Source organism: Jaculus jaculus, chromosome 6 (genome assembly GCF_020740685.1).
Source record: "Jaculus jaculus isolate mJacJac1 chromosome 6, mJacJac1.mat.Y.cur, whole genome shotgun sequence".
NCBI classification, from domain to species: domain Eukaryota; kingdom Metazoa; phylum Chordata; class Mammalia; order Rodentia; family Dipodidae; genus Jaculus; species Jaculus jaculus.
In genome coordinates, this window is record NC_059107.1 from 32,307,013 (window position 1) to 32,332,303 (window position 25,291).

At 41.6% G+C, this 25,291-nt stretch overlaps 1 protein-coding gene across 8 annotated transcripts in view; it reads left to right on the forward strand.

Moving 5' to 3' along the window:
• Nsd1 (nuclear receptor binding SET domain protein 1) overlaps positions 1–25,291 on the forward strand; it is a 135,655-nt gene that overhangs the window by 98,034 nt on the left and 12,330 nt on the right. For all 8 annotated transcript variants that reach the window (XM_004665049.2, XM_045152085.1, XM_045152084.1 and 5 more), the window contains 7 exons: positions 2,892–3,048; positions 6,700–6,905; positions 8,694–8,806; positions 13,537–13,806; positions 15,271–15,387; positions 17,310–17,451; positions 23,339–23,445. In XM_004665049.2, the coding sequence (XP_004665106.2) occupies positions 2,892–3,048; positions 6,700–6,905; positions 8,694–8,806; positions 13,537–13,806; positions 15,271–15,387; positions 17,310–17,451; positions 23,339–23,445 (1,112 nt within the window). The remainder of the gene's footprint in view (positions 1–2,891; positions 3,049–6,699; positions 6,906–8,693; positions 8,807–13,536; positions 13,807–15,270; positions 15,388–17,309; positions 17,452–23,338; positions 23,446–25,291) is intronic.

Below are 25,291 nucleotides of genomic sequence, written 5' to 3' on the forward strand. Positions count from 1 at the left end.
AAAAACTAATTAAAAAAAAAAAAAGATTAAACTAAGTAATTTCAAAATTGAAATGAGGGCTGGCTTCCAATTTCTTTTCAAGAGTTAGGGCCTCCCTTGGATTTCCCGTCAGGAATAGATGGTAAGACCCTATTGCTGAAGATTCCACATACTTGTGCTGCAAGTCCACTGAGAAATCCTGCTGGAACTGAGCTAATAACCTCCTCCATGTAGACCAGCTGACAGAAAGCTGTAAGAAGCCATTCTACATGCAGTTCAATGGGAGAAAGAGATATCACCAGTGAAGATAACTCAATAGTGGACACTGCAAAACTCATAAAAATGGCCAGCCAGGCCAAATGAGCCAACGGGTGCAATAGTGGCACATCTGTCATGGGGGAAACCAACTGCCCTCCAATTGGACTGGAGGCCCGCTCCATGGGAAGGAATACATCCCTGATACTGAAAACATAAAACAGGTGTAGTCATGAGCCAACGGGTACAATAGTGGCACGTCTGCCATGGTGGAAACCAACTGCCCTCCAATTGGACTGGAGGCCCGCTCCATGGGGGAAACACATCCCTGATACTGAAAACTTAGAGGTAGTCATGAGCCCTAGGGGTGTAACATCTGCTGATGTCTGGATAAATGTATACACTATGCTTATCAAACTGCCCAGTAAGCTCTTCTCTTAATATTCATACCGTTATATTAATGCTACTCTCACTTTGGGTAGAGAATCTTCTCTTTTCAGATGGCAGTGACCTTGAGACAACTCAGAAGGTATCATAGTGCTGGAAAGAAGTGAGTGAGTGGAGTACTGAGTAACATCTTGATCACACCTTCCAAGGCTCAGGGTCTAATGCGGAAGAGGTGGTGGAAAGAATGTAAGAGGCAAAGGAAGGGTAGGACTCCTTACAATGTGCTCCCTCCAGACATAAAATGGTCTGGATATCCATGACCTCATAGTGCCTGATACTACCTGCACAAGACCATCATAAGAGGAGGAGATCATGACATCAAAATTAAAGGGAGACTGAGATGGGGAGGGGATATGATGGAGAATGGAATTTCAAAGAGTAAAGTGGGGGAGGACATTTTTTTACAATCATGTTAAATGTTAATAAAAAAAATTGAGAAAAAAAGAGTTAGGGCCTCACTCTAGTCCATGCTGACCTTGAACTCACTACTCCTAGGCTAACCTGGATCTTACAGCAATCCTATTACCAGCTTTACCAGTGTTTTTGTTGTTGTTTTTATGTTTATTTTTGTGATGCTACTGACTAAACAGAAGGACTTGCACATACTTGCTACGTTCTCTTCCATTCAGTTTCATCCAAGCTCTCAGTAGGCTGTTTAAATAATTTACTTTTTCTCTTCTACTAAATGTCAATTTTTTCCATCTTTTTTTCCCCTTTTTTTAGTAGTTCTTGCGGTTTCCCTGTGCTATCTGCCTTTCTTTTCTCTTGTTTTCCCTGTCTACCTTTCTGTCTTTCTCCTAATACATGTAATATTCCTTAAGACATTTTTCCACCTATTGACTGCTTGGCTTAATTCACTAGCCTTTTTTTAATACTCACCTTTCCTTAATCATGATTCCTCCCCATTTAAAATTCTGACTCAAAGTCTGTTTTGCGGATTTGAGGGTGACCTGGCTAGCTACGTAGGTGTCTTCCCTCACTGCCCCATGTGCGTCTTTCCCAGAGTTGAATGATCATTTGAAGAAGGTGATGTTCTGCATATAGATGTGGATCAGTTGTGAAAGGCATATGAATAGCTGTGCTCCGCTGCTAGAGCAAAATCCATTTTCTAGTTGAAATATTTCTAGTTGAAATATTTCTAGTATGTTACAAATGACACTTTACAGCCATGTAAGCAAATTGTATTATCAACTAAACTCACTTAGCAGCTAAACAAGCAAAGATAGAAATACAGGGCAAGGCATTCTGCCATTAGGCCAGTACAATTTATGTGGTTCAATTTTAATGTCCACTGCTAAAGTTATTTTTTTACTCTTCCTCAAAATGCAAGAAATATTTATGTATTTATTTATTTTGGTTTTTCAAGGTAAGGTCTTGCTCTAGCCCAGGTTGACCTGGAATTCACTATGTTCACTATGTAGTCTCAGGGTGACTCGAACTCATGGTGATCCTCTTACCTCTGCCTCCCAAGTACTGGTTTTCAAGGCATGGTTCACTTTGCGTAGCTTCTTCCCTCCTTCCTTTCCATCCATCCTCCTCCTCCAAACTCCCCACCCCCGAGGTAAGTTCTTACTCTAGCTCAGGCTAACCTAGAATTCACTATGTAGTCTCAGAGTGGCCTTGAACTCATGGTGATCCTTCTACCTCTGCCTCCCAAGTGCTAATCTGGGACCCGCAGAATCAATCCTGGGTCCTTAGCCTTCTCAGGCAAGTGCCTTAACCACTAAGACATTTCTCTAGCCCAAGGAGGGAGAGAAAATATTTATGTGTGTATGTAAATATACTCATTCAACCTCTTAAAAATATTTTTATATATTTGAGAGTGCCCCGGTTCCTGCAATCAGATTCCAGATGCATGCACCGCTGTGTGCATCTGGCTTTATGTGGGTGTTCGGGAATCAAACCCAGACCAGCAAGCAAGCACCTTTAACCACTGAGTCATCTCCCTAGCTCCCATATGTCCTAGTGTGTAAAATGTCATAGTTATTGTCCGTGAGTCTGCCAAACTTAGTCATCAAGGGATTTCAGGAATATTACGAAGGGTATATTATATAGAAAAGTCTTTCTGGATAATTTATTTGCTAAATTACTGTGCCCTTGATTGACTTAGTTAGAAATAATTGACTAGTTGTTAAACAAAAGCCAGTTTTTCTTGGTGGGATCTTGTGTGTAGCTTTGGGGTCTGAATGTTCTCTTTTTGCTTCCTGTAGGAGGGAGCCTTCTTTGCTGTGATTCTTGCCCTGCTGCGTTTCATCGTGAATGCCTAAATATTGATATTCCTGAAGGAAACTGGTACTGCAATGATTGTAAGGCAGGCAAAAAGCCACACTACAGGGAGATTGTCTGGGTAAAAGTTGGACGATACAGGTAAGTAAGCATGAAGAATAACACTTCTTTTCATTCTTCTTCTTCTTCTTTTTTTTTTTTTGGTATATGTCACATAATTAACTATTTCAAGATGGTCTTCATGCTGGTTGTGGTGGCACATGCCAGTAGGATATTGATGAAGAGGTGGAGGAAGGAGTGTCAGGAGTTCGAGGCCAACCTGGGCTACACATTTTAAAATTAAAGAAAGAAAAAGAAGGCTAGGCAAGTTGTCGCATGACTTTAATCCTAGCACTCAGGAGGCACAGGGTAGGAGGATCGCCATGAGTTCTAGGCCACCCTGAGACTATAGAGTGAATTTGAGGTCAGCCAGGACTAGAGCAAAACCCTACTTCACAAAACCACTAACATGGCTTGTGGGATTGCCAAAAGACCCAGGTTCAATTCCCTAGGATTCATGTAAGCCAGATGGACAATGGCACATACCTCTGGAGTGAATTTGCAGTGGCTCAAGGTCCTGGTGCCACCTATTTTCTCTCTCTCTCCCTCTCCCCCTTCCTCTCTCTCTCAAATAAGTCAAATAACTATATAAGTAAATAAAATGTTTTTCATAATTAGGCACCGAACACTCCTGCAATTTTTTTCAATGAGAAAAATATTGTTTGCAGTTTGAGGATTATTAAAATATACACTCTAGAGAATGAGTTAATGGACCTGGGGTGATTGCTAAGTGGTTACAGTCTTTGTTTCTAAAGTCTGCCTGTAGGGGGTTCAATTCCCAAACCACCCACATAATGACTGACAGGCATTTGATTGCAGTAACAAGAGACCCTGGCATGCATACACACGTGCACGCGTGCGTACACACACACACACACACACACACACACACACACACACAAATGGTTTAAAAATAAAGAAAATTCATTAATGAAGATAAAACTGGAAAATTGGCTGAGCATGTTAGCTCACACCTGAAATCCCAACATTCGTGAGGTACATGTAGGGGAATTGCTGTGAGGTCAAGGCCAGCCTGGTACTATGGAGTGAGTACCAGGTCAGCCTAGGCTCAAGTGAGAAGACCCTACTCTGAAAAAATAAAAAACAAAACAAACAATAATGTGGAAGATAACATTGCCATGTGCTTTCTGCTCCAAAACAGCACCTTTCCCCTCCAGATTCACCTTATTGTTATATGTGCTTTTTTCATCTAGCCTTTTGGTTCTTACATCAGCATTGTTGAATTTGGATTGCACAAAAGAATATGACATGATGGCTCAAGAGATAGCTTAGCGGTTAAGGTACTTGACTGCAACGCCAAAGGACCCAGGCTTGATCCCAGGACCCACATAAGCCAGATGTACAGATGCAGCTGTAGTTTGCAGTGGCTAGAGGCCCTGGTGCGCCCATTCTCTTATTTGCGTGCCTCTTTTGTCTTCATCTCTCTCAAATCAAGAAATAAATATTTAAAAATTAAAAAAAAAATAGAATGTGAGTCAGTTGTGGTGGTGCACACCTTTAGTAATCCCAGCACTCAGGAGCAGAGGTAGGAGGATCATCATGACTTCGAGGCCACCCTGAGACTTCATAGTGAATTCCAGGTCAGCCTGAGCTAGAGTGAGACCCTACATCAGAAAACAAACAAACAAAAAAAAAAAAAAAACCATGAATTGTTTCATGGTAGGGTCTCACTCTAGCCCACAACCTCTGACTTGCTCTTTAGCTCCATGATGACCTCAAACTCATGGTGATCCTCCTACCTCAGCCTTCTGAATGCTGAGATTAAAGGTGTGCACCAACATGCCTAGTTTAATATACAATTTGTAAATTTAAAGTGACTGTAGAATTTCTCTTTTATATTTCTTTGCCTTGTTGTATGTAATCACATGGGTATAATGTTTTGTTTAGGATGTTGTACACCTTTATTTTCCTGGGATTTACTTTTTATTCACTTGTATAGGTCTTTCTTTCTTTTGATCTTTTTTTTTTGTTTTTTTCAAGGTAGGTTCAGGGTGGCCTTGAACTCACAGTATCCTCCTACCTCTGCCTCCCCAGTGTTGGCATTAAAGGCCTGCGCCGCCACGCCCAGCTTTGCTTTTAGGCACTTCATGCATAGTTTGTTACTCTGTTCGTTTTGTCATGTTCCTTGATTTTTATGTTCTACCACTTCTTGGAGGCATTCTATGAAGGAAAATACCTTGATAAGAGATGTTCAGCTTTTATATGTTATGCTAAAATTATCTTTATAAAGTGGTTGTAGCGTGTGTGTGTGTGTGTGTGTGTGTGTGTGTGTGTGTGTTTGTTTGTTTTTCAACATAGGGTCTTGCTGGAGGCCAGGCTGCCCTGTAATGCACTGTGTACTCTCAAAGTGGCCTTGAACTCTCAGTAGTGAACCTGCCTAGGCTTCCCAAGTGCTGGGATTAAGGGCATGCCCCACCATACCTGGCTATGTGTGTATTTTATCACTATATCTTGGTGTGGTTCCCTTTCTTTTTTCCTTATTTATTTCTGTTGTCTTTTTTTTTTTTTAACATTTTTTAAAAATTAATTAATTTATTTATTTGAGAGCAACGGACACAGAGAGAAAGACAGATAGAGGGAGAGAGAGAAAATGGACACGCCAGGGCTTCCAGCCTCTGCAAACGAACTCCAGATGCGTGTGCCCCCTTGTGCATCTGGCTAACGTGGGTCCTGGGGAACTGAGCCTCGAACCGGGATCCTTAGGCTTCACAGGCAAGCGCTTAACCTCTAAGCCATCTCTCCAGCCCTCTTTTTTTTTTTTTTTTTTTTAATGGACTCCAGATACATCTGCCACCTTGTGTATCTGGCCTCACGTGAGTCCTGGGGAATCAAACCTGGGTCCTTAGGCTTCCCAGGGAATTGTGTTAACAACTAAGCTATCTCGCCAGTCCCTGTTTTTTTCTGTTTTGAGAGCGAGAGATTGAGCATGCCAGGGCCTGTTGCCACTCGAATTACTAGATGTTTGCTGCTTAAAGATCACATTGTGCTGGCTGTGTGACACATACCTTTAATCGCAGCACTCAGGAGGCAGAAGTAGGATGGAGGATCTGCATGAGTCTCAGCAGGCCTGAGACTTCATAGTGAATTCTAGCCAGGCATGGTGGTGCACACCTTTAATCCCAGCTCGCTCTCTCTCTCTCTCTCTCTCTCTCTCTTTTTTTTTTTTGGTTTTTCAAGGGAGGGTCTCACTCTATCTCAGGTTGACCTGAAATCCACTCTGTAGTCTCAACGTGGCCTCGAACTCATAGCGATCCTCCTACCCCTGCCTCCTGAGTGCTGGGATTAAAGCTACCACAGCCGGCTTTAATCCCAGTACTCTTGATTCATTTGGGCAGTTTGGTGTGTTGGTTTCAGTGTGATCAGATTGACTTTGTTACTTTATTTATTTATTTTGAGGGAGAGAGAGATAGGGGCAGAAAGAGAGAATGTGTGCGCTAGGGCCTCTAGCCACTGCAAACAAACTCAAGATGCATACATCACTTTGTGCATCTGGTTTACATGTATACTTGGGAGTCAAACCTGGCTACTTAGGCTTCACAAACAAGTACCTAAACCACTAAGCCTTCTCTCCAGGCCAACATTGCTATTCTTTATTCCTCTGTAAATAGGTGTTTTTCATAGTTCTTTGCAGCTTTGTAAAGGTTTTTTTCCTCTTGTTTTCTTTGTTTTCAGGTGGTGGCCCGCTGAGATCTGTCATCCTCGTGCTGTTCCCTCTAACATTGATAAAATGCGACATGATGTCGGTGAATTCCCTGTCCTCTTCTTTGGGTCTAATGACTATCTCTGGACCCATCAGGCACGAGTCTTTCCTTACATGGAAGGGGATGTGAGCAGCAAGGATAAGATGGGCAAAGGAGTGGATGGGACATACAAAAAAGGTGATTTTTGTCTTTTTATTCTCAACAAACAAAGACCTCTTTGCCTGATTCTCTGTGTTAAAATTCATAAAATGGGTGGAAATATACTGGATGTATTAATACATACCTATAATACCAGTACCAGATGCTTGTATGGGAGAGCTGCAAGGTGAACGTAGCTGGGCTACATACTGAGTTCACTAAATAGGGAGCTCGGTCTTAGTGGGAGAGTGTAATAGAGATGCAGCCTGCCATTCTGTGATGGTTTTAGCAGATATGTGCATGATATCCTCTATAGGAAACAGAACTAGGCCAGAGAATGAAGGTTTTTTTTTTGAGGTAGGGTCTCACTCAGGCTGATCTGGAATTCACTATGTAGTCTCAGGCTGGCCGGTAACTCACAACTATTCTCCTGCCTCTTCCTCCCAAGTGCTGTATTAAAAGCATGTGCCACCACTCAGCTGAGAGTAAGGTTTGAAATCATGAATAGTTTTTTTTGCTAAGTGATTCTTTGAATAGTAACACTATAGTTACGCTTTTAGTTTTCTAAGCCTTTTCAGTATTTCTTTTCGGTTTTAAAATTTTTCATTTTGCTTTTGTTTTTCCTGGTAGATTCTCACTCTATCCCAGGCTGTCTGGGAATCCACTATGTAGTCTCAGGGTGGCCTGGAACCAATGGCATTTGTCCCACCTCTGCCTATTAATTACTAGAATAAAAGGCATGCACATCATGCCAGGCTCTTTAAAAAATTCCTAGGGCAATCTTATGAGTTTACCAAAGTGAACTTATAGGCTTGACAAATGTGCAAGTTACAAGGGGGTTTCAGATTCTCATAGTTAGACCTTGAATCCAATTTTCATTTATGTGTTTGTTTATTTGAGAGGGACATAGAGAAAGAGGCAGATAGAGAGAGAATGAGTGCACCAGGGCCTCTACCCACTGCAGACAAACTCCAGATGCATGCGCCCCCTTGTGCCTCTGGATAACGTGGGTCCTGGGGAATTGAGCTTCGAACCAGGGTCTTTAGGCTTCACAGGCAAGCGCTTAACTGCTAATCCACCTCTCCAGCCCCAGTTTATTTATCTTTTTTATTTAAGCCAAGCTTATTTCTTTATTATTTATTTGCAAGAGGATAGGGAGAAAGAAAGAAAAGAAGAGAAAAGAGAAGAAAAAGACAGGAAGGAAGAAAGAAAGGGAGGAAATGAATGAGGCCCCTACCTGCTGCAAAAGAATTCCAGATGCATGCACCACGTTGTGCATCTGTACAGATACTGGCAAATTGTGCCTGGGTTTTTAGGCTTTGCATGCTAGTGCCTTAATGGATGAGTGATCTCCCTAGTCCAACCTTTTTTTTTTTTTTTTTAATATAAATCAAGAGAAGGCGGACCAGGGTCTCAGACTATCACCCCCTCACTTACTGAGCATTTCAAAGCGTTTCCAGGTAGCATCTCCCTGTGGTCCAATTTGACCTGTAGTCTCTCTATTCTCAGGGTGACCTTGAACTCCTACACCAATTCTCTTACCTCTGCCTCACTAGTGCTAATCCTGGGGCAAGCACCACCATGCCCGGCTCATGTACTACTTTCTTTTATCATTCTCTCTCCTGCCTATTCCTTCCCTTGTCCCAAATATTCCCCCATCTACTTTCATGGGTTGATTGTTTCTTTGTTTTTGTAACTTAATAAGTTTAATCAGGATTGTTTACAGGAGCACCATGGAGGGTTATTTACTGGAGCCTAGGCAACTCACTAGATGCTAGAGCACTGAACGGCAAGGTTCTTATGTGTCCTTGTTTCGTGTTTTCCCAGCTCTTCAGGAAGCTGCAGCAAGATTTGAAGAGCTAAAGGCCCAGAAGGAGCTAAGACAGCTGCAGGAAGATCGAAAGAATGACAAGAAGCCTCCACCTTATAAACACATAAAGGTGAAGGGGGGAAAAAAAAACATATGGCAGAGTTCTTTATAATGACACTTACTGTTCAGCTTGCTTTCCTCCCACTCTGCTCATGATGAAGTGGGCAATGTGAGCAATATTGCTTTTAGAGTTGGAAGTAGAGAAGAAATTAAATGTTTCATTTCCCAGCCAATACACACACTGGTCAGCTTGGGACTACAGAATGAGTCCCAGGTCAGCTTGAGCTAAAATGAGACTATACCTTAGGTGCCCAGGGAAATCACAAAAATTCAGTTTCACTGCCTGTTATGGTGTCAAATTCCTTTGATCCCAGCACTCAGGAGGCAGGAGGAAAATGTGGCCAGACTCATTCTACAGCATAAGTTCCAGGTCAGTCTGGGCTAGAGTGGGGCCCTACCTGTCGTTTTCACACTGAGGTTTAAGTTCTCCTCCTGCCTTAGAAAGCTCTCTCATGTAGGTGGACTGTAGTCTTTTACTTGGGAGTATCTTCCTATTTGAATGGAACTCAAGAACCATCATGAAAAATGGCCCTTCGTATGGATAATGCAAATGGCAATTTTTAAAGGTATTAAGATATGTGATTTCCACAGTTGATAGTTCCTTTATTTTTTTTTCTCTCTCTCTCTTTCTTTAAGGATTTTTAAAAATTCGTTTATTAGAGAAAAAGTGGCATTGAGAATGAACATACCAGGGCCTCCAGCTGCTGCAATGTCTCATCTTATGCACCTGGCTTACTTGGGTCCTGGGCAATTGATCCTGGGTCCTTTGTCTTTGCAGGGAAGTGCCTAAACCACTAGGCCATCCCTTCAGCCCTCTCATACTTTCTTTTTTTAGATTTCTTTTATTTTTACATGCCAGGGTTTCTAGCCACTGCAGACAAACTCCATATGCCTGCCCCTTTGTGCATCTGGCTTACTTGGGTCCTGGGGAATCAAAGTGCCTTAACTGCTAAGCCCTCTCTTTAGCTCCCTCCTTTATTTTCAGTACGGAGGCGTGCATAGCCCAGGCTGGCTTTGAATTCAATATGTAGTAGAAGATGGACTAGAACTTCTGATCCTCTTCTACCTCCTTAGTGGTGGGTATTGAACCTAGAGCTTCATACATTCGAGGCAAGTAGTCTACCAATTGATCCACATCCTGTCCACTTTGTATTTTTTCATAGTTGTCAGTCATTTATATGAATACTTAAAGAAGTAAAAAAAATTCAAAGAATATAGATGAATAGGTATATTTATTTATTTATTTATTTATTTATTTGAGAGTGACAGACACAGAGAGAAAGACAGATAGAGGGAGAGAGAGGGAATGGGCATGCCAGGGCTTCCAGCCTCTGCAAACGAACTCCAGATGCACGCGCCCCCTTGTGCATCTGGCTAACATGGGACCTGGGGAACCGAGCCTCGAACCGGGGTCCTTAGGCTTCACAGGCAAGCGCTTAACCACTAAGCCATCTCTCCAGCCCAGAATTTGAGCTTTTAATAAAGCATTTCTATGTTTGCCTTTGTGTAGTACGCATCTTTATGTTTTGTTATATTGTCAGGTTTTCATTTCTTTTTTCTTCTGGTTTTGGTTTTTTATTCTCTGTAGCCCAGGGTAACCTGGAAGTCACTGTATAGTCCCAGGTTGACCTGGAACTGAGACCAGTTCTCCCTCCTACCTTTGCTTTCCAAGTTATCAGGTTGAAGGCATGTGCTGTCAGGCTTGCTTATTTTTTATTTGAGAAAGGAAACTAAGAAGCAGAGAGAGAGAACTAGAATGCCAGGGCTTTCAGCCACTGCCTCCAGCTGCTGCAAACAAACTCCAGACACATTTGCATCTGGCTTACGTGGGTCCCAGGGAATGAAACCTGGGTTCTTTAGCTTTGAAGGCAAGCACCTTAGCCATTGAGCCATCTCTCTAGATGAGAGTGAGAGCATGAGATGATGGGTATGAGCATACTAGGGCCTCCTGCTACTGGAAATGATTTTCTTTTTTCTTTTAGTATTTTATTTTATTTATTTGACAGAGAGAGAGAGAGAGAGAGAGAATGGGCATGCCAGGGCCTTCAGCCACTGCAAACGAACTCCAGACTCATGTGCCCCCTTGTGCATCTGGCTAACTTGGCTCCTGGGAAATCAAACCACGGTCTTTTGGCTTTGTAGGCAAACACCTTAACCACTAGCAATCCTTCCAGCCCTGGAAAAAAACTATTACATGCAACAGTGTTTCTGGCTTTATGTGGGTACTTAAGAATTGAACTAGTTGTATGTTGTTTTGCATGCCTTTAATCCCAGCAGCAGAGGTTAACCAAGAGTTCAAGCCTAACCTGACACTACATAGTGAATTAATTCTAGGTCAGCCTGGTCTAGAGTGAGACTTTACCTTTGGAGGGGCGGGAGAATTTTGAACCTAACTGTCTGACTTTGCAAGCAAGAATCTATATCTGCTGAGCCATCTCTTCAGTCTCAGGTTTTAATTATTTCTTTTTTTTTTTTTAATTTTTATTAGCATTTTCCATGATTATAGAAAAATATCCCATGGTATTTCCCCCCCCCCACTTTCCCCTTTGAAATTCCATTCTCCATAATATTACCTCCCCATTTAATTATTTCTTGTAGTAGCACCATGACTACATAAATGTGTGAATGATATTTCTGTATTCCTTTTAAAACATCTCAAAATATGTAGATATTAAAATGCATCTTTACATATGGTGCACCTGGGTAGAGACATTTTTGCTTCAATTTTTCTCCATTTCAAATAGTGGTTAATGGGCTGGAGAGATGGATTAGCAGTTAAGATGCTTGCCTGCGAAGCCTAAAGGACCCAGGTTCAATTCCCCAATACCCATTTAAGCCAGATGCACAAGGTTACACATATGTCTGAAGTTATGTTACAGTGGCTAGAGACCCTGGTATACCTATTCTCTCTGTCTCTTTCTTCCCTACCTCCCATCCATCCATGTAAATAAATATATATATATTAAATAAATAAAATAACATGGTGTTTAGTGGCCTATGGGCTGTAGAGATGGTTTAGCAGTTAAGGTGCTGGCCTATAAAGCCAAAGGACCCATGTTCAAATCCCCAGGACCCATAGAAGCCCAAGGTGCACATGCATCTGGAGTTCATTAGCAGTGGCTAAAGGCCCTAGCATGCTCACCCCCACACACACAATAACTAAATTAATTAATTAATTAATTAACAATAAAATTAGTCACTATGCTGGGTTTTGTGTTTCATGCCTTTATTGCCAGTACAGAGGCAGAGGTATGATCGCTCTAAGTTCAACACCTGCCTGAAACATAGTGAATCCTAGGTCAGCATGTACTACAGCAAGACTCAAAAAACAAAACAAAAATCAATAAAGAGTGGATATTAGATGAGGTGCATGGCTCAGCATTTAAAGACACTTTTTTAAAGTATGTTTTTTTTAACTGTGTTAGCTTTTCTGGCATCATTTTGTGGCAGTGACAGCAAGTCACAAAAAAAAAAAAAGTTTTCCCTCCTATCCTTACAGTGGCTAGGGTTGAACCTAAATATACTAGATAAGTGTCTGAGCTACACACTGTGTTTTAATTAATTAGTTTATTATTTATTTATTTATATTTTGGTTATTTAAATAAAGTAAGATCTCACTCTAGTCCAGGCTGATCTGGAATTCACTACATAGTCTCAGGATGGCTTCAAATTCACAGTAATCCTTTTACCTCTGCCTTCCGAGTTCTGGGATTAAAGTCATGTGCCACCACACCCAGCTCTGAAAATAGTTTTTAATGTTTAAAATTTAATTAATTAATTTGAGAGAGGGAGAGTCAGAGAGAGCGAGAGAGAATGGGCGCAATATGTGTCCAAGCCCATACAGTTTGTTCTCTTGTTGATACAAATGAACACCCACATTGTGTTTTATGTTATTGTTTGGGTATTTGATCCTAAGTCAACAGACTTTGCAATCAAGAGCTTTTAACTACTGAGTCCTTTCTTCAGCACCATCGCCCTTTTATTTAGAGACAGGGTCTCACTAATTAGCCTAGGCTGGCCTTGAACTTGTGGTCGTCCTGCATCCACAATATTTTGTATGTGAGCTTATGCTTTATTTTTCAATCTAATTGACTCAATATTTATCTGCAAAGGGGATGGCAGAGATAGATTATGATGTGCTAGGGCCTCTTGGCACTGCAAACGAACTCCAGATGAATTTATCACTTTGTGCATCTCGTTTTCTGTGGGTCGCTAGAGAATTAAACCCAGTCTGGCAGTCTTTCTAACCAAGAACAATTAGTTACTGAGCCATCTCCCCAGCCTAGGTTTTAGGTACAGTTTCACGCTGTCCCAGACTGACCTGGAACTCACCTTGTAGTCCCAGGCTGGCATCAGACTCTCAGTAATCCTTCTACTTCTGCCTTCTCAGCACTGGGATTAAAGACCTACGTACGTCACCACACCCAGCCACTTTCTTTTCAGAAAACCTAAAATGATGTCTGGCAAGATGGTTTAGTGACTAAAAGTGTTTTTGGTACAGAGGTTTGATGACCATAGTTCGCATTCTCAGAATAGCTGGTTTCTAGTGTAAGGTAGTATCAGTAAGATCCTGAAACTCACAGGCTAACTGGTCTTATAGACAATTCTCAGGGGTAAACAAGAGAGACCCTCACCATGGTATGCATGCGTCACATAATTTCAAGGAAAAGAAGTTTGTCTGTTAATGTCCTGGTTTACCTTTTGTTGACTTTCATGATATACATCCTATTTGCTTCTTAGGTCAATCGTCCTATTGGCAGGGTACAGATCTTCACTGCAGACCTGTCAGAAATTCCCCGTTGCAACTGTAAAGCTACAGATGAGAATCCCTGTGGGATAGACTCCGAGTGCATCAACCGCATGCTGCTCTACGAGTGCCACCCCACAGTGTGTCCTGCGGGGGCGCGCTGTCAGAACCAGTGCTTCAGCAAGCGCCAGTATCCAGAGGTTGAAATTTTCCGCACATTACAGAGGGGCTGGGGTTTACGGACAAAAACCGATATTAAAAAGGTGAAGAAAATCTGAAAATATTTTTTTTCGTTTTTGATATGATTAATTTTCCTTAAAAAATGTGTAATATTTCATCATAGAGGGAAACAGCATTGCAAAGGCATTACCATTTGTAAATATTACGTATAAACTCTTCATAGGGTTTAGAGTCTTGAGAACGAATGATGCACTCATTTTCTAAACTTACATTGACCATGTTAACTATGAAGAATATGAGAAAAATGGAAATAGAGCTGTTAGGGGACTATTTGCACTTCTGAAAGCTGGGCCACCCTGAGACTACAGAGTGAATTACAGGTCAGCCTGGGCTAGAGTGAGAGCTACCTCAAAAAAAAAAAACGAACCCCTAGGATCTATAATTTAGAGATGATAATGAACAGGACACAAATGTGTTTCTTTGAAAATAATTTGGGGGGAAGGTTTGGAATAAGAGATCATAAGTGAAAACACTGTTGGGCTTTTCTCAATGAAATTGCACTGATATCTTCCCTTTGGAACTTGGTGTATTCTTTGTTTCTAATAGACATTATATACAGTCTTGGTATAACACAAATCTTACTTGACTTTTTGTGTTGTTGGTTTTTTGAGGTAGGGTCTCTAGCCCAGGCTGACCTGGCATTCACTATGTAGTCTCAGGCTGGCCTTGACCTCACAGCGATCCTCCTACCTCTGCCTCCCAAGTGCTGGGACTAATGGTGTGCGCCACCACACCTGGCCTTTATTTGACATTTTAATCAAATAGGCTTACACTCATAATTTTGGTTTTGTTGAAGTTTCTAGGATACATAGCTATTATGGGCTGTCTTGTTTGACCAAATAAGTGTATCTCCTAGTTTTCAAGGCCTCATGGTTGGGACAGTAAAGAAGCCATGTTGTGGGGCTTTCATAAGGCTTACATTCTAGATAGAGAAAGACATTGAAAGTATTTATCACCTAGTATGGAATCTGAAGAGTTTGGAGGTACATAGCAAAAAACTTGAAATTCACTGTGAGCAAGGATATTTTCAAATAAGATGATGAATAAATCACACAAGATTCAGATTAAAGTCAGCTGGGCATGGTAGCACATGGCTTTATGCAGTGAATTCAAAGTCAGTCTGGGCTAGAGCAAGACCCTATTTCAAAAAACAAGCAAACAAACAAAAAAAAAGATTAAAGTCTTACATATTATTTGTAACTGGGAGTGGTGGCTAACACCTATTCTGCCTCTAGTAACCATTAAAAAAAAAATCATTCATGAAAGTCAGTATCATGTACTGTTTTCTAAGGTGTGACTTGTAGCTCCATGGCCAGTAATGAGATTTTCTGTCGCCATAATTACTTACTAGACTTACATTCTAATCTTTCTGCTTGTACTTGTGTAGTGGTGGCTCTCTTTATTAAATAATTGAGGCATCATAACTAATTAGCCTTTGAAAATTAGTGTGCTTTTAGCAATATGTCAGGAGCTGTTTCTTGTTGCAGGGTGAGTTTGTGAATGAATACGTCGGTGAGCTAATAGATGAAGAAGAGTGCAGAGCTCGAATTCGCTATGCCCAAGAGCATGACATTACAAATTTCTACATGCTCACCCTGGATAAGGTAAGCAATGCAGCATCTTGTTTTCACAGTAGTAATATATGGTCTCACTTGTGTTAGCTCAGCCAGTATTTACATATGTAATTTATCCCTCACCCATATCCCATTCTTTCTCCAAATCCATGGAGGTTTTCTTGATCGGGGAGGGTAAAATTGCTCATTTTTAAAAATTATTGACATTATAGATATGATAATTCCCTCCCCCCTCCAACGTCACCAAAAGGTGATTAAAGCTGTTCTTACCATCCTTTGGAATGATAAAATGTGTAAGTGTGGAGAGTAGTTAGCTAATATTTAACTAGTGCCTTGAGAAAGTTAGGGAAATTATACAATTCAACTCAAGTCATTATTTCAATTAGATAAATGTTTAAAATTTTTTTCTCTATATTTTATCTCTTTGCAAGAGGAGAGAGAGAGAGAAAATGGATACACCATAGTCACTGCAAATGAACTCCAGATGCATGTGCCACACTGTGTATCTGGCTTTTCATGTGTACTGGGGAATCAAACCAGGGTCCTTAGGCTTTGTAGACAATCCTCTTAACCACTTAGTCATCTCTAAAGCCCAAGAAATATTTTAATATTCATTTCGTGGGTGATTGTTCTTTCAGTTTGGTTCTATAATTCAGTGCTGAATTATGTCTGTCCTTTGTACTTCAATATCAGGTTTCAGTAACATTTCTTTCCCATGTGCACTAGTTCTTGAGTTTTTTCCCCTACCTAGCATGAGGATTGAAACTAGGACCTCATGCACTCTAGGCAAGCACTTTGCCACTGAAATGCACACCTCTTTTATTTTAATTTTTTTTTTTTGTTTTATTTTTTGTTTATTTTTTGGGATAGGGTATCCCTCTATCCCACAGTGACCGGAAATTCACTATGGAGTCTTATGGTAGCCTCGAACTCATAGTGATCCTCCAACCTCTGCCTCCAGAGTGCTGGGATTAAAGGTGTTCACCACCACGCCTGGCCTATTTTATTATTTTACCTTATATATGTTTCATTTTTTTCAGGGATTATGTCCATCCAGGTTATTTTAGCCACCTCAGTTTTCTGAATATTTAAGATTGCAGGTGGGGCTGGATGGATGGTTTCATGGTTAAGGCACACGCCTGCAAAGCCAAGGAACCCAGGCTTGATGCCCAGTACCCCTGTAAGACAGGTGCATAAGGTTGCGCATGCATCTGGAGCTTATTTGCAGTGTCCTAAGGCCCTGGAGTGCCCATTCTCTCCCTCTCTCGGGGATTTAAAAAAACAAAACGAGTGCAAGTGGCCTCTGTCATGCTTGCCTCTATCCACTGAATTTTTATTTTTCTGCAGGAGAGGAGGGGGGAATTAACATCCCAGATAGAGTTGGCACTGGCCCATGGGCAGTACTTGTAGAACCATTCTTCTGGGAGATTTAAACTTTGAAGATACCAACCTCAGCTCAGAATAGTGTGCCACCTTGCTTGTTCCCTCCCCCTCCCCCCTCTCAGCATCAGTAAGAAGTCCTTTCAGTGTTGTCACACCTACTCAAGAGCACCTGCATGCACCATCCACCTTGTTCCTGCTCTCAGCCTGATCTGGAATTCACTCTATAGTCAGGATGTCCTTGAACTCATGGCAATCCTCCTACCTCTGCTTCCTCAGTGCTGGGATTAAAGGCGTGTGGTACCATACCCAGCCCAACCTTAGCATATCAGAGAGAATATTATAGGGCTTTAAAAGTTTATTTATTTATTTTTTTGTATGTGTGCCATTTTGCATTTGGTCTTACATGACTTCATATAGGTGCTAGGGAATGGAGTCAGGCCAACAGACTGTAAAAGTAACTTCCTTCAGTGTCTGAGTGTCTCCCCCTCCCCGCCAACCCCTGGTAATGTAGTTTTAATCATATCAGAGGTTTTAGGAAGTCTAACATGTAGTTTTTCTTGGAATTCTAGGACCGAATTATTGACGCTGGTCCCAAAGGAAATTATGCTCGATTCATGAATCACTGTTGCCAGCCCAACTGTGAAACACAGAAGTGGTCTGTGAATGGGGATACTCGGGTTGGCCTTTTTGCCTTAAGTGACATTAAAGCAGGTAAACTTTATTTAAGAGTTCTGGGGCTACAGAAAGATGTCCTCACATTCACGGAGATTCATGGACACATAAATACTTTCCTGGTGGTGGTACTTGGGTATGGTGGGATGAATTTAATTTAATTTTATTATTTTATTAAGCAGTCCATCCCTGGCTGACGTCAAATTCACAGCAATTTTCCTACCTCAGCCTTTTGATTTCTGTAGATAAAATTATGTGCCCCAAATCCAGCTATGTATAATTTACCACCGTCCACCCAAACTCTTTTCATCTTGCCTTGTTGCAACGATTCCTATTCTCCCCCACCCCCCCTTTTTTTTTCTTTTTGAGGTAGGGTTTGCTCTAATCCAGGCTGACCTGGAATTCATTATGTATTCTCAGGATGGCCTGAACTCCTCCTACCTCTGCCTCCCTAGTGCTTGGATTAAAGATGTGCACCACCATGCCCGGCTCATATTCTCTCATTCTGTATCTCCTATATTACCATATTGCTTTCTGTCATTGAATTTGACTACTCACAAGAAGTTAATATTATATAATCATATAAAGCTTAACCTTTTCTGACTGGCTGATTCTATGTAGCATAATGTCTTTTTATTTTAATAATGGCATAGGTGGGTTCACATGTGTGTTCCTGCTTGTATGGGTGAAGAGGCCAGGGGACAAGGTCAGTGTTATTCCCGGAAATGTTTTCTGCCTTTTTCTATGACAGACAGGGTCTCTCTTATTGACCTAGGGCTTCCCAGATTGGACAGTGTTGGCCTACCAGAGGCTGGCTCCACCTCCCAGCACTGAGATTGTGTATACTCAATATGCCCCCCACCCACAATGTGTCTTTTTTTTTTTTTTTTTTTCAAGGTAGGGTCTCACTCTGTAGCTCAGGCTGACCTGGAATTCACTGTGCAGTCTCAGGGTGGCCTTGAACTCACAGTGATCCTCCTACCTCTGCCTCCCTGTGCTGGGATTAAAGGCGTGCACCACCACGCCCAGCAGAATGTGTCTTTTCTCTTAAAATCCAAATAAGTTGGTCATCCTAGTCTTTTTAAAAATATAAAGTTTCACATACCATTTTCAAATTTTAAAGATTTAACCCCTAGTTCCTTTCTACTTTTAGCTTTTCGTAACATATGAAATATCAAGGGCAACAACATTTGAATATGAACACGTGCCTTTTATTCTACTTGAACAGAAATAATACTCAGTTTTACAATGCTGACCTAGGTCAAGTTTTTGGACTAGATAGTATTTTAGCTTTCTTTCAATATAACCAGTCACCTGTGATGATAATAACAACAACAACAACAATATCTAATAATAATAATAAAGAGTAAAGGTTGATAGGTATGGTGGGTCATGTCTTTAATCCCAGCACTCGTGAGGCAGAAGTAGGAGGATCACTGTGAGTTCCAGGCCACCCTGAGACTCCATAGTGAATAGGTCAGCCTGGGCTAGAGTGGGAAAAAAATTAAAAAGCCAGGCATGGTGGTGCACTGCTTTAATCCCAGCACTCAGCACTGAGGAGGTAGAGGTAGGAGGATTGCCATGAGTTTGAGGCCACCTTGAATTCACTACATAGTGAATTCCAGGTCAGCCTGAGCTGGACTAGAGCAAGACCCTATCTCGAAAAAATAAAGGAAAAAAAAAAAGAGTAAAGGTTAATTTCCGCTTAGTTTGTGAGCTTCTCGATGATCAGATGGACCTATTGCTCTGACACCACTGTTGAGTTTGTTGTGTGGCACTAGCAGAAAGAACGTGACAGGGCCCAGCCTCTTCATTTCTGACAGGGAAGTGAGACGAACAGGAAAGGGCCCAGGTCTCAGAACCTGATTCAAAGGTATGCTTCCTGTGACTTAGAGTGTTCCCACAAGGCCCTATCTCCTAATGGTTCTACCAACTTGCCGGGGTGTTTCCTTGGGTCAAATGCAGCACACATGCGCAGTTGGGGATATTCAAAATCCAATCTATATTAGTTAGTTTCAAAGTAATGTGTGTATGTTTCTAATACTATGCATTATCCAAAGCGTATTATCTAATTTTATCCTTTATGCTGTAGGGCTAAAGAGATGTCTTTTTAGTTAATGTGCGTGCCTACAAAGCCAAAAGACCAAGATTCAATTCCCTAGTACCCACACAAAGCCATATGCACAACACAAGGTGGTTCATGAATCTGGAGTTTGTTTACAGTAGCTAGAGCCGCTGGCACGCTGTCTCTCCCTCTCTATCTCTCTATGGAGAGATGAATAACAAAAACATATATTTTTAAAATGCTGCAATGTGTTACTATCCTTGTATTTCTGGTTGTATAGTTTGTCCCAGTTGAAACTTAAAAATTTCCTACTCACTTTGATGTACTGAGAGCCTAGAAATGTAATCCAACTATTGCATTCAGAGAGATCTTTATGGAAGTGTTTACATTTCAACGTGGTGGGTCATAAGAACGAGAGACCAGAAGAAGCAGGCATGCTCCCTGTCCCATGCACCATACTGTCTCTGGTCTGTCAACAAGGCCTTTACCAAAATGCCATGCATGCCTGTACCAAAACTTACCCCAAATGAACCTTTTTCTTTATAACTTACTTATTCAGTGTCATCAGTCATAGACTGTAGGCACTTGAATTCTTTAATATCTCTCCTTTTAAAAAACTTTTCTTTTTTTCAAGGTAGGTTCTCACTCTAGCTCAGGGTGGCACAGGTTGGGAATAAAGGCGTGTGCCACCATGTCTACCTTTTAAAATTTATTTTATTTTATTTTTTGGTTTTTTCAAGGTAGGGTCTCACTGTAGCCTAGGCTAACCTAGAACTCACTTGTCTCAGGGTGGCCTTGAACTTACCTCTACCTCTTAGGTGCTGGGATTAAAGGCATGCGCCACTCCACCCCGCTCCCTCTATACTTTTCTTTTTAAACTTTTTTGTTTATTTTTATTTATTTGAAAGTGACAGAGAGAGAGAAAGAGGCAGATAGAGAGAGAGACAGAATGGGCACGCCAGGGCCTCCTGCCACTGCAGACGAACTCCAGACTTGTGCGCCCCCTTGTGCATCTGGCTAACATGGGTCCTGGAGAATGGAGCCTTTAACCGGGGTCCTTAGGCTTCACAGGCAAGCACTTAACCACTAAGCCATCTCTCCAGCCCTCCCTCTATAATTTTTAAAATCTTTATTTACTTGCAAGTATAGAAAGAAATTTGAAGGGGGGAGGGGTAGAAGGGAGAGGAATACAGAATGGGTGCCCCAGGGCCATCGGTCCTTGCATGGGTCACAGTTCACATGGATAGTGGGGAATTGCACCTAGGCTGGCATGCTTTGCAAGCAAACACCTTAACCACTGAGCTATCTCCTAGCCTTGATAGCTCTTTTTTTAGTTTCTATCATGGCTGAGTATATCTTCTGTGTACTCTCCACCCAGGTAGGGAAAACAAGGGAAAAAATGTAAGAAATGCAAGCCAATTTTTATTTGAACAGATGGAATCAGAAGTGTTCATCTGACATACTTCTCCCTTTCTCCTATAGAGTTTATCCTCCTCTTGTCTGTCTCTTTGCTCTCTAATAACCCTTCCAAGTGAGCCTGGGGCTACTTAGTTCCAAGAGTAAGACCCTAATTGGGGGGGGACGGGGGCGGGGGAACTTTTTTGTTTATTTTTATTTATTTATTTGAGAGCGACAGACAGAGCGAGAAAGAGGCAGAGAGAGACACAGAGAATGGGCGTGCCAGGGCCTCCAGCTGGGAAGCCAGAGGTATAGGATACATTGTAATCCCCCACAGCTGCCAGCCACATAACAAATTTGAGTTCCACACTAGCTACATGAGATCCTATCTCCAAAACAGAAAAGTTAATCCTGGCTCAGTGGCTCATACCTGGGAGGCTGAGGTAGGAGAAGCCCTATACTGTTCTGGATGCAGAAAGTTCCAGATCAGGCTGGAACATCTTGAGATCCTGCCTCAAAAATAAAATTAAGCGGGGCTGGAGAGATGAGTTAGCAGTGAAGGCATTTGCCTGCAAAGGCAAAGGACCTCAGTTCAATTCCCCAGGACCCATGTAAGGCAGATGCACAAAAAGGTGGCACACGTGACTTCGTTTGCAGTGGCTTGAGGCTCTGTGTGCCCATTCTCTCTGTGTCTACCTCTTGCTGTCTCAAATAAATAATTTTTTTTCTATAAAATTAAGCAAATAAAATGGAAAGCTTGGGCACAGTGGCTTATGCCTTTAATCCCAGCACTCAGGAGGCATAGGTAGGAGGTTTACCCCAGGGAGAGGTTGGAGGATTGCTGCCAGATCAAGGCTGAGACTACATAGTAAATTCCAGGACAGCCTGGATTGGAGCGAGACCATATCTCAAAAAAAATAAAATAAAATAAACAATGATTTCTAATATTACATGAAAAACTGTATTTTAGTCTTGCTGAACAAATGTGGTAGTTGAACAATGGTTAGTGTTAATTAACTATTGATTATTGATAATCTTTTCTCTTTTTGGTTTTTTCAAGGGTGGGTCTCCATCTTGTCCACGCTGACCTTGAATTCAGAGCAATCCTCCTACATCTGCCTCTTGAGTTCTGAGTTTTTCTCTTAAATTAACTATTTGACAGTATGTGGTTAATATTTATTTAGTTTTTACCCTCTTTCTTTTTATTTTTTAAATTGGTTTTCTAAGTACGCCCAGGCTGACTTGGAATTCATTATATCGTCTCAGTGTGGCCTTAGACTAACAGTGATCCTCCTACCTCTGCCTTCAGAGTTCTGGGATTAAAGGCATGCACCACCACACCTGACTGTTACTTTAGTTTTTGAATAGTTTAAAAAAATATTTTTATTTATTTGACAGAGAAAGAGGGAGAGAGAGAGGATAGGCGTGGCAGGGCCTCCAACCACTGCAAATGAACTCTAAACATGTGCACCCCTTTGTGCATCTGGCTAATGTGTGTCCTGGGGAATTGAACCTGAGTCCTTTGCAGGCAAACACCTTAGCCGCTAAGTCATCCCTCCAATCCTTGGGGGGGGGAATATATATATATATATATTTTTTTTTTCAAGGTAGGGTCTCACTCTAGCTCAGGCTGACCTGGAACTCACTATGTAATCTCAGGGTGGCCTCAAACTCATTGCGATCCTCCTACCTCTGCCTCCCGAGTGCTGGGATTAAAGGCGTGCACCACCATGCCCAGCTAATATATTTTTTATTTGTTTCTTTGCAAGCAGAATGAGAGACAGAGACAATGGGTGTGCCAGGACATCTAGCTGCTGCAAACAAACTCCAGATGCATGCACCACTTTGCATTTGGGTTTAATTGTGTATTGGGGAACCAAACTTGGGTTGTTGGGCTTTGTAGGCAAGCTCCTTTTAACCACTGAGCCATCTCTTCAGACTCATTATTTATTATTATTATTATTTTTCGAGGTAGGATTTCATTGTAGCTCAGGCTGACCTGGAAATCACTATGTAGTCTCAGAGTGGCCTTGAACTCATGGCCACCCGACCTGGCTTCCCTTATTTATTTTTTGATAATGGTCTCACTTTAGTCCCAGGGTGATCTGGAACTCTAACTTATTCTGTAGCTCTGGCTGGCCTTGACCTGAAAGCATTCACCCTACCATCCCACTGAGTCTTTCTGCTGGGATTAAGGACATGAGCACCATGCCCAGCTTTACATCTTTTCATTTTTTACTTTTTTTTTGTTGTTGTTATTCCTTTTGGTTTTGTTGATTCAAGGTACGGTCTCACTCATAGTGATCCTCCTATTTCTGCCTCACAAGTGCTGAGATCAAAGGTGTACACTGCCATCCCTGGCCACTTTTTCTAGCTTTTTATTCTCAGAAGTTAATATCCTTTGTAATAACAAAAACACAATTAAAACTGTACACAGTAACATTTTCATGTTTTCTTATGCAGGAACTGAACTCACCTTCAATTATAACCTAGAATGTCTTGGGAACGGGAAGACTGTTTGCAAATGTGGAGCCCCAAACTGCAGTGGTTTCTTGGGTGTGAGACCAAAGGTATACCTTCCAAATTGTTGCTCTGGGAATAATGGTATATGCTACATCACAGTTTGAAGGCTGAGTCTTTAATAGTATACTGTCTTGAAATGGCATTAGTTATCTCACCGGAGTGCCGTTGATAATTGAGAATTATGATGATGCATTTGATTACACAGAAGAGGGTATCTAGGTATTATTGAAGTCTTTTGAGCACTGTAACATGAATTCATACTTTCTAGCCAAAATAGTAGTGAAATAGAAAACTTTAAACTGAGCCAGGTGTGGTGGCACATACCTTTCATCCCAGCACTTGGGAGTCAGAGGTAGGAGGATTGCTAAGAATTCAAGGCCACCCTGAGACTACATAGTGAATTCCAGGTCAACCTGAGCTAGAATGAGACCTTACCTTGTAAAACCAAAAAAAAAGAAAGAAAACAAACAACAAAAACAGAACACTAGGAAGCTCACCTCATATCCTCCAATTACCTGCTTAGATTTTCCATAGATCTGTGATTGTTTTTCCTTCTAGATGTACTGAGGAATACATAGGTGGGCTGGAGAGATGGTTTAGTGCTTAAGGTACCTGCAAATTCAAACCAGGTTTGATTACCCACAACCCATGTAAGCCAAATGCACACGGTGGCACATCATGCATCTGGAGTTTGTTTGGAGTGTCTAGAGGCTCTAGCCTGCCCGTTTATTCTCTTTACCAATCTGCCTCTCTCTCTCTGGCTAGAGAAATGGCTCAATGGCTAAGGTGTTTGCCTGCAACCCTAAAAACCCATGTTTAATTTCCCAGTATGCACGTAAAGCTAGATGCTGAAGGTGGTACATGTTTGCTTGCTGTAGCTTAAGGCCTGGTGGTGCCCATTCTCTCCCTCTCTCTCAGCTTACAACTAAATGAATTTTAAATGGGGGCTTGGAGAGATGGCTTAGTCTTTAAGGTGCTTTTCTGCAACACCTAATGATCTAGGTTCGACTCTCCAATACCCATGTATGCCAGATCCACAAGGTGGTACATGCATCTATTTTTTGTTTGCAGTGGCTGGAGGCCCTGGCACACTCACTTGCTGTCTTTGTCCGCCCCTCTCTCTCTCTAAAATAAATAAACATTTAAATACATACGATTTTTTAAAAGGGTGAATTTAAGATATCAGGGCCTAGGCAGATGGGTCAGCAGTTCAAGATACTTGTTTGCAAACTCTGCCCCAAGTTTTATTGCCCTATGTAAAGCTGAGTAGCATTCATTTGCAACTGTGAGAAACGCTGACACACCTGTACATGTAAACACACATGTCATGTCATGTCATGTCACATACTCTGCTGGGGTATGTAGCTCTGTAGAAGGTTTCTTGCCAGGCATGTGTAAAACCATAGGTTCAATCATTATCACCATGAAATAAAAAATAATAAAAAGAAAAGAATGTTTTATTTTTCTATTATGCCAAAGTATAAACATATAAACTTTATTTTATCTTCCTGAACTTTTTTTTTTGTTCATTTTTTATTTATTTATTTGAGAGCGACAGACATAGGGAGAAAGATAGATAGAGGGAGAGAGAGAATGGGGGCTCCAGGGCTTCCAGCCACTGCAAACGAACTCCAGATGCGTGCGCCCCCTTGTGCATCTGGCTAACGTGGGACCTGGGGAACCGAGCCTCGAACCGGGGTCCTTAGGCTTCACAGGCAAGCGCTTAACTGCTAAGCCATGTCTCCAGCCCTCTTCCTGAACTTTTATTGATTTATTCAGTTTTTTAAGTATTTTATTCATTTTTATTTATTTATTGAGAGCAACAGACAGAAAGGCAGATAGAGAGAATGGGCACGCCAGGGCCTCCAGCCACTGCAAACGAACTCCAGATGC